This window comes from Salmo salar, chromosome ssa02 (assembly GCF_905237065.1).
Source record: "Salmo salar chromosome ssa02, Ssal_v3.1, whole genome shotgun sequence".
NCBI classification, from domain to species: Eukaryota; Metazoa; Chordata; class Actinopteri; order Salmoniformes; family Salmonidae; genus Salmo; species Salmo salar.
In genome coordinates this window covers 86,435,778-86,446,193 of record NC_059443.1, presented here as the reverse complement: position 1 = coordinate 86,446,193, position 10,416 = coordinate 86,435,778, and the positions used below count along the sequence as shown (strand labels likewise).

Below are 10,416 nucleotides of genomic sequence, written 5' to 3'. Positions count from 1 at the left end.
ACTTTTTATTATGTTTTATTTGGACTTTTTTTAATTTAATTTTTGCTTTTATCTTTTGACCATCATTCTATCTCCTATCATCTATCTACCATGAGGTAGTCACCTGGAATGCATTTCAATTTACAGGTGTGCCTTGTTAAATGTTCATTTGTGGAATTTCTTTCTTTCTTAATGCATTTGAGCCAATCAGTTGTGTTGTGACAATGTAGGGGTGGTATACAGAAGATAGCCCTATTTGCTGAAAGACCAAGTCTATATTATGGCAAGAACAGCTCAAATAAGCATAAAGAAATGACAGTCCATCATTACTTTAACACATGACGGTCAGTCAATGCGGAAACTTTCAGGAACTTTGAAAGATTCTTCAAGTGCAGTCGCAACAACCATCCATCGCTATGATGAAGCTGGCTCTCATGAGGATTGCCACAGGAAAGGAAGACCCAGAGTTACCTCTGCTGCAGAAGATAAGTTCATTAGAGTTAACTGTGAAGATAACACAACTATGCCAATGAGATGGTTTGAGATGAATCGGACCACAGAGTGAAAGAAATGCAGCCAACAAGTGCTCAGCATATGTGGGAACTCCTTCAAGACTGTTGGAAAAGCATTCCAGGTGAAGCTGGTTGAGGGACTGCAAAGAGTGTGAAAAGCTGTCATCAAGGCAAAGGGTGGCTACTTTGAAGGATTTCAAATATAACATCTATTTTGATTTGTTTAACACTTTTTTTGGTTACTACATGATTCCATATGAGTTATTTCATAGTTGTGTTGTCTTCACTATTATTCTACAATGTAGACAATAGTTAAAATAAAGAAAAAACTGAATTTGTAGGTATGTCCAAAGAATTGACCGGTACTGAATATGCATTGTGGAGGAGAATTGATCCTAGATCTGTACAAAGGCATAACATTTACAGCAGGAACAACTGTCTATGTTAGAGAGCATATACAGTGAGGGAAAAAAGTATTTGATCCCCTGCTGATTTTGTATGTTTGCCCACTGACAAAGAAATGATCAGTCTATAATTTTAACGGTAGGTTTATTTGAACAGTGAGAGACAGAATGACAACAAAAAAATCCAGAAAAACGCATCTCAAAAATGTTGAAAATAAATTGATTTGCATTTTAATGAGGGAAATAAGTATTGAACTAAAGCCTTGCCATTTCAGATCTTTTTTAAAAGATTGGGGAATTTTTTACAATTAGGAAATAATATGTTATGTTTTATTTGTACCTCAGCCAGCATTGTGAATGGATAGGAAATAATATGTCATGTTTTACTCGTACTTCAGCCGGCATTGTGAATTGTTAGGAAATAATATGTCATGTTTTTTTACTCGTACTTCAGCCAGCATTGTGAATGGTTAGGAAATAATATGTCATGTTTTACTCGTACCTCAGCCGGCATTGTGAATGGTTAGGAAATAATATGTCATGTTTTACTCGTACCTCAGCCAGAATTGTGAATGGTTCGGTAATAATATGTCATGTTTTACTCGTACCTCAGCCAGCATTGTGAATGGTTAGGAAATAATATGTCATGTTTTACTCGTACCTCAGCCAGCATTGTGAATGGTTAGGAAATAATATGTCATGTTTTACTTGTACCTCAGCCAGCATTGTGAAGGGTGTCTGATGCAGTGACAAATTAGACCATGGCAGTAAATCTAATACTTAGGTGTTTTTAGTCTGTGGTGGTTCAGTGGTTATAAGTTACTGACCTTGGAATACATTTCTGGCCATGCTGGCAGGGTCTGAATCAAACCCAATGATCACCTGGTAAACTGACAGGGTCTGAGTCAAACCCAATGTCCACCTGGTACACTGACAGGGTTGTCAGTTGTCAGTGCACTGACAGGGTTGTCAAACCCAATCTCCACCTGGTACACTGACAGGGTCTGGATCAAACCCAATGTCCACCTGGCACACTGACAGGGTCTGAATCAAACCCAATGTTCACCTGGCACACTGACAGGGTCTGAATCAAACCATGTCCACCTGGTACACTGACAGGGTCTGAATCAAACCCAATCTCCACCTGGTACACTGACAGGGTCTGAATCAAACCCAATGTCCACCTGGCACACTGGCGGGGTCTGAATCAAACCCAATGTCCACCTGGCACACTGGCAGGGTCTGAATCAAACCCAATGTCCACCTGGTACACTGGCAGGGTCTGAATCGAACCCAATGTCCACCTGGTACACTGTCAGGGTCTGAATCACACCCAATGTCCACCTGGCACACTGGCAGGGTCTGAATCAAACCCAATGTCCACCTGGTACACTGGCAGGGTCTGAATCAAACCCAATGTCCACCTGGTACACTGGCAGGGTCTGAATCAAACCCAACGTCCACCTGGTACACTGGCAGGGTCTGAATCAAACCCAATGTCCACCTGGCACACTGGCAGGGTCTGAATCAAACCCAATGTCCACCTGGCACACTGGCAGGGTCTGAATCAAACCCAATGTCCACCTGGTACACTGACAGGGTCTGAATCAAACCCAATGCCCACCTGGTACACTGGCAGGGTCTGAATCAAACCCAATGACCACCTGGCACACTGGCAGGGTCTGAATCAAACCCAACGTCCACCTGGTACACTGGCAGGGTCTGAATCAAACCCAATGTCCACCTGGCACACTGGCAGGGTCTGAATCAAACCCAACGTCCACCTGGCACACTGGCAGGGTCTGAATCAAACCCAATGTCCACCTGGCACACTGACAGGGTCTGAATCAAACCCAATGCCCACCTGGTACACTGGCAGGGTCTGAATCAAACCCAATGACCACCTGGCACACTGGCAGGGTCTGAATTAAACCCAATGTCCACCTGGCACACTGGCAGGGTCTGAATCAAACCCAATGTCCACCTGGCACACTGGCAGGGTCTGAATCAAACCCAATGTCCACCTGGCACACTGGCAGGGTCTGAATCAAACCCAATGCCCACCTGGTACACTGTCAGGGTCTGAATCACACCCAATGTCCACCTGGCACACTGGCAGGGTCTGAATCAAACCCAATGTCCACCTGGTACACTGGCAGGGTCTGAATCAAACCCAATGTCCACCTGGTACACTGGCAGGGTCTGAATCAAACCCAACGTCCACCTGGTACACTGGCAGGGTCTGAATCAAACCCAATGTCCACCTGGCACACTGGCAGGGTCTGAATCAAACCCAATGTCCACCTGGCACACTGGCAGGGTCTGAATCAAACCCAATGTCCACCTGGTACACTGACAGGGTCTGAATCAAACCCAATGCCCACCTGGTACACTGGCAGGGTCTGAATCAAACCCAATGACCACCTGGCACACTGGCAGGGTCTGAATCAAACCCAACGTCCACCTGGTACACTGGCAGGGTCTGAATCAAACCCAATGTCCACCTGGCACACTGGCAGGGTCTGAATCAAACCCAATGTCCACCTGGCACACTGGCAGGGTCTGAATCAAACCCAATGTCCACCTGGTACACTGACAGGGTCTGAATCAAACCCAATGCCCACCTGGTACACTGGCAGGGTCTGAATCAAACCCAATGACCACCTGGCACACTGGCAGGGTCTGAATTAAACCCAATGTCCACCTGGCACACTGGCAGGGTCTGAATCAAACCCAATGTCCACCTGGCACACTGGCAGGGTCTGAATCAAACCCAATGTCCACCTGGCACACCCAATGACCACCTGGCACACTGGCAGGGTCTGAATTAAACCCAATGTCCACCTGGCACACTGGCAGGGTCTGAATCAAACCCAATGTCCACCTGGCACACTGGCAGGGTCTGAATCAAACCCAATGTCCACCTGGCACACTGGCAGGGTCTGAATCAAACCCAATGTCCACCTGGTACACTGACAGGGTCTGAATCAAACCCAATGCCCACCTGGTACACTGGCAGGGTCTGAATAAAACCCAATGACCACCTGGCACACTGGCAGGGTCTGAATTAAATCCAATGTCCACCTGGCAGGGTCTGAATCAAACCCAATGACCACCTGGCACACTGGCAGGGTCTGAATTAAACCCAATGTCCACCTGGCACACTGACAGGGTCTGAATCAAACCCAATGTCCACCTGGTACACTGACAGGGTCTGAATCCAACCCAATGTTAAGGGGAGGGACGATTGGTTAAGAGGGTGATGATTATTGTTGTTCTACTGCCTGATTGTTATACAACAACACTGTTTACAAAAGCTTTGTTAAATCAGCACAACAGTTTTCAGCTGTGCTAACATAATTGCAAAAGGGTTTTCTAATGATCAATTAGCCTTTTAAAATTATAAACTTGGATTAACTAACACAACGTGCCATTGGAACACAGGAGTGTTGGTTGCTGATAATGGGTCTCTGTACGCCTATGTAGATATTCCATAAAACATCTGCCGTTTCCAGCTACAATAGTAATTTACAACATTAACAATGTTTACACTGTATTTCTGATCAATTTGATGTTATTTTAATGGACAAAAAAAGTGTTTTTCTTTCAAAAACATTTCTAAGTGACCCCAAACTTTTGTTACATCATCTAGGAGCAGTATAGACCTAGTCTGTTCATTATATACATCTACATGATGTATTGTTACACCATGTAGGAGCAGTATAGACCAAGTATGTTCATTATATACATCTATATGATGTATTGTTACACCATGTTGCAGCAGTATAGAAATAGTTTGTTCATTATATACATCTACATGATGTATTGTTACACCATGTTTGAGCAGTATAGACCTAGTCTGTTCATTATATACATCTACATGATGTATTGTTACACCACGTAGGAGCAGTATAGACCTAGTCTGTTCATTATATACATCTACATGATGTGTTGTTACACCATGTAGGAGCAGTATAGACCTAGTCTGTTCATTATATACATCTACATGATGTATTGTTACACCATGTAGGAGCAGTATAGACCTACAGTAGCTGGCTACTTATTTAGATTTAGTTTGACTTAAAGAAACTGCCTTAAATGAGCTGTAGTAAACATTTTTTATTCGCACTAATCAACCAACACATTCCTGTCTTTGTATGTCTCAATATAATAGTATTATTTAATTAAATCCATGTAAAATAATCTTTGTCTGAAAATAAAATCTGATCCTCAACTGCGTTTCCCTCCAGTCAGCAGACGGCGATGTGCGTCTTTCAGGCGATGCTGCCAGCGTGACGTATAATCTAGTGGACGGTTCTTCATAAACAGCTCGTCAACCACCTCGGTAGCTTGCTAGCCAACATAGCCCAAAGATTCAAGCTATTTAGACGCTTCGGTCTATATTACCTACTGTGTTTTAGACACACTTCTATCGTATCTACTTGTTAACCTATTTAATATTACGTTATTTTGTATTAGTCAGCTATAGTAGCTGGCTGGTTAAGTTAGCACTAGCCTAGTCGCTAATGATAGCTAGCTAGCTAACATCCCCGAACATGAGCTCCCTAAACTACTCCCCTCTTGTTAAAGAAGAGGAGGTCTGCTGGACGGAGAAAGAAGCTCTGGGGCTGAACATTGTCGTGAAAGAGGAGAAGGAAGAGGCGGATGTTACTGTGAAAACAGAAGTAGAGGGTGAGGCTGTTACAGTGAAAGAAGAGGAAGACGTTTCAGTGAAAGAAGAGGAAGATGCGTTCAGAGTGAAAGAGGAGGAGGAGACAGAAGGTCAGATTAACACCAGTAAATACTAATATTTAATAACGGGGGCACAAACCCTGCAGTTGTTGAACTGGTTTACACAAACGTGGTTTTAAAGCAGCAATGGTTTTTGTTTTGCATACATTTTAAAATGAAAAATCAGAGTCTGGTGTAATTCCGTTACTGTGGAATTGCCCAGCTCCTAAATATACTCAACAAAAAATATCAACGCAACCATTTCAAATATTTTATTGAGTGACAGTTCATAGAAGTCAATTGAAATAAATTCATTAGGCCCTAATCTATGGATTTCACGACTGGGCAGGTGCGCTGCCATATGCCCACCCACTGGGGCGCAAGGCCCAGCCAAACGGAATGAGTTTTCCACACAAAAGGGCTTTATTACAGACAGAAAAACGCCTCCGCACCCCCCTCCCTCAGACGATCCCACATGAAACATGGGACCAACACTTTACATGTTGCGTTTATATTTTTGTTCAGTATATAAACTGAGGAACACATGTCAGCGTAGAGCCCTGAACTATAATAATAAGGCAGCAGTTTATCTGGCAGGACAGTGTGGTGTGTAGTGATCAGCAGTTTATCTGGCAGGACAGTGTGGTGTGTAGTGATCAGCAGTTTATCTGGCAGGACAGTGTGGTGTGTAGTGATCAGCAGTTTATCTGGCAGGACAGTGTGGTGTGTAGTGATCAGCAGTTTATCTGGCAGGACAGTGTGGTGTGTAGTGATCAGCAGTTTATCTGGCAGGACAGTGTGGTGTGTAGTGATCAGCAGTTTATCTGGCAGGACAGTGTGGTGTGTAGTGATCAGCAGTTTATCTGGCAGGACAGTGTGGTGTGTAGTGATCAGTTTATCTGGCAGGACAGTGTGGTGTGTAGTGATCAGTTTATCTGGCAGGACAGTGTGGTGTGTAGTGATCAGCAGTTTATCTGGCAGGACAGTGTGGTGTGTAGTGATCAGCAGTTTATCTGGCAGGACAGTGTGGTGTGTAGTGATCAGTTTATCTGGCAGGACAGTGTGGTGTGTAGTGATCAGTTTATCTGGCAGGACAGTGTGGTGTGTAGTGATCAGCAGTTTATCTGGCAGGACAGTGTGGTGTGTAGTGATCAGTTTATCTGTCAGGACAGTGTGGTGTGTAGTGATCAGTTTATCTGGCAGGACAGTGTGGTGTGTAGTGATCAGTTTATCTAGCAGGACAGTGTGGTGTGTAGTGATCAGTTTATCTGGCAGGACAGTGTGGTGTGTAGTGATGTGTTATGGAGGCACTTTGTTGATTCTTGATGTTCACTTGTACAACTGTTCATCATTACTATTGTATCTAAATGAATTATTTTAACACATTGGTTAAAAGACTCTTGTCACAAAAATGTAATTACATTGAGCAGTATACCACATTACTTCTTACTTGCATTTCTTGTTTTACAAACATTGCCAAGCTGCGCATTCGTTTTCTTGTTGTGATTTTTGGTGTAATCATTCATGGCAAAAAAAATATTTGAGCTGGTAAAAAATCTGTGGTCTGTATTTTCTATAATCTGCCTGCTACAGTGGCTGGTATATTCTTTAATCTGCCTGCTACAGTGGCTGGTATATTCTTTAATCTGCCTGCTACAGTGGCTGGTATATTCTATCATTTACATTTTTTTTTTTTTCATCTGCCTGCTACAGTGGCTGGTGGACCAAAATCAAAGTAAAACAAGACTTAGAAGACATTTGTCAAAGTTTGTAAAAACATTTAAACATTCACTACATTGACTGTCTGACTTTGAGGTTCATACAGGAGAGAGATGTGACCATCGTGGATCCTCTGGGGAGCCTCAACAACATCGTGAAGCTGACGAGGCAGAGAAGAGTCTCTCCACATCAGGACACCTCAAGAAACACCATCAGAGACCCACAGGAAAGAAACCTCACTGCTGCTCTGACTGTGGGAAACGTTTTAAATCTTCATCAGAATTGAAAAAACACAAGCGAGTACACACAGGAGAGAAACCTTATAGCTGTAATCAATGTGGGAAGAGTTTTACTCAGTCAAGCCACCTGGTATCACACCAGAGAACACACACAGGAGAGAAACCTTACAGCTGTGATCAATGTGGCAAGAGTTTTACTCAGTCAAGTAGCCTGGTATCACACCAGAGAACACATACAGGAGAGCAGCCATATAGCTGTGATCAGTGTGGCAAGGGTTTTACTCTGTCAACCAACCTGGTATCACACCAGAGAACACACACAGGAGAGCAGCCATATAGCTGTGATGTATGTGCGGATAGTTTTACTACATCAAGCCAGCTGGTAGTACACCAGCGAGTACACACAGGAGAGAAACCTTATAGCTGTAATCAGTGTGGGAAGAGTTTTACTCAGTCAAACAGCCTGAAATCACACCAGAGAACCCACACTGGAGAGAAACCTTATAGCTGTGATCAATGTGACAAGAGATACTCTCATTCAAGTGGTCTGATTAAACATCATAAAATACATGCAGGAGATCCACGGAGTGTGGAATGACCTCCAACACCAGACCTGGGTAGTAGAACACAGAGTGTGGAATGATCTCCAACACCAGACCTGGGTAGTAGAACACAGAGTGTAGAATGATCTCCAACACCAGACCTGGGTAGTAGAACACAGAGTGTGGAATGATCTCCAACACCAGACCTGGGTAGTAGAACACAGAGTGTGGAATGATCTCCAACACCAGACCTGGGTAGTAGAACACAGAGTGTGGAATGATCTCCAACACCAGACCTGGGTAGTAGAACACAGAGTGTAGAATGACCTCCAACACCAGACCTGGGTAATAGAACACAGAGTGTAGAATGACCTCCAACACCAGACCTGGGTAGTAGAACACAGAGTGTGGAATGACCTCCAACACCAGACCTGGGTAATAGAACACAGAGTGTGGAATGACCTCCAACACTAGACCTATAGTTGAAGTCGGAAGTTTACATACACTTAGGTTGGAGTCATTAAAACTCGTTTTTCAACCACTCCATGAATTTCGTTTTAAGAAATTATATTTTTGGCAAGTCGGTTAGGACATCTACTTTGTGCATGATACAGGTAATTCTTCCAACAATTGTTTACGGGCAGATTATTTCACTTATAATTCACTGTATCACAATTCCACTGTGTCAGAAGTTTACATACACTAAGTTGATTGTGCCTTTAAACAGCTTGGAAAATTCCAGAAAATTATGTAATGTCTTTAGAAGCTTCTGATAGGCTAATTGACATCATTTGAGTCAATTGGAGGTGTACCTGTGGCTGTATTTCAAGGCCTACCTTCAAACTCTGTGCCTCTTTGCTTGACATCATGGGAAAATCAAAAGAAATCAGCCAAGACCTCAGAAAAAAGATTGTAGACCTCCACAAGTCTGGTTCATCCTTGGGAGCAATTTCCTAACGCCTGAATGTACCACATTCATCTGTACAAAGAATAGTACGGAAGTATAAACACCATGGGACCACGCAGCCGTCATACCGTTCAGGAGGAGACATGTTCTGTCTCCTAGAGATGAACGTACTTTGGTGCGAAAAGTGCAAATCAATCCCAGAACAACAGCAAAGGACCTTGTGAAGATGCTGGAGGAAACAGGTACAAAAGTATCTATATCCACAATAAAATGAGTTCTATATCGACAGAACCTGAAAGGCCGCTCAGCAAGGAAGAAGCCACTGCTCCAAAACCTCCATGAAAAAGCCAGACTACGGTTTGCAACTGCACATGGGGACAAAGATCGTACTTTTTGGAGAAATGTCCTCTGGTCTGATGAAACAAAAATATAACTTTTTTGCCATAATGACCATTATTATGTTTGGAGGAAAAGGGGGAGGCTTGCAAGCCAAAGAACACCATCCCAAACGTGAAGCATGTGGTGGCAGCATCAAGTTTGTGTGAGTGCTTTGCTGCCGGAGGGACAGTGCACTTCACAAAATAGATGGCATCACGTGGAAGGGAAATTCTGTGGATATATTGAAGCAACATCTCAAGACATCAGTCAGGAAGTTAAAGCTTGGTCACAAATGGGTCTTCCAAATGGACAATGACCCCAAGCATATTTCCAAAGTTGTGGCAAAATGGCTTAAGGACAACAAAGTCAAGGTATTGGAGTGGCCATCACAAAGCCCTGACCTCAATCCCATGGAAGATTTGTGGGCAGAACTGAAAAAGTGTGTGTGAGCAAGGAGGCCTACAAACCTGACTCAGTTACACCAGCTCTGTCAGAAGGAATGGGTCAAAATTCACCCAAATTATTGTGGGAAGCTTGTGGAAGGCTACCTGAAACGTTTGACCCAAGTTAAACAATTAAAAGGCAATGCTACCAAATACTAAGTGAGTGTATGTAAACTTCTGACCCACTGGGAATGTAATGAAAAAAATAAAAGCTGAAATATATCATTTTCTCCACTATTATTCAGAAATTTCACGTTCTTAAAAAAAAGTGGTGATCCTAACTGACCTAAGACAGGGAATTTTTACTAGGATTAAATGTCAGGAATTGTGAAAAACTGAGTTGAACTGTATTTGGTTGAGGTGTATGTAAACTTCTGACTTTATATGTATATATGTATACTGATTATACATTTGTTACTGCATCATTACATTAGCCATTTAGCCCCCAATATGAAACTCAACTAATCGAGTTGTGTCCTTCAAACTGTTAGACTGTTAGTCCATAATCAACTAGTCCATAATCACTATTTAACCAGAATAACATGAGTTGTGTCCTTCAAAC

The 10,416-nt window shown here is 43.0% G+C and overlaps 1 protein-coding gene across 1 annotated transcript; it reads left to right on the top strand.

Moving 5' to 3' along the window:
* The first annotated feature begins 834 nt into the window (after positions 1-834).
* LOC106595049 (zinc finger protein 239-like) lies at positions 835-8,728 on the top strand. The gene is made up of 3 exons (XM_045713466.1): positions 835-853; positions 5,594-5,677; positions 7,452-8,728. Exons 1-3 carry the CDS (start codon positions 835-837, stop codon positions 8,180-8,182), a joined length of 834 nt encoding a protein of 277 aa, XP_045569422.1. The 3' UTR covers positions 8,183-8,728.
* Positions 8,729-10,416: the final 1,688 nt, after the last annotated feature.

Coding starts and splice junctions, on each gene's coding strand:
- LOC106595049 (XM_045713466.1), top strand. Junction 5,678..7,451: donor AGAGGAGGAGGAGACAGAAG/GTCAGATTAACA, acceptor AGGTTCATACAG/GAGAGAGATGTGACCATCGT.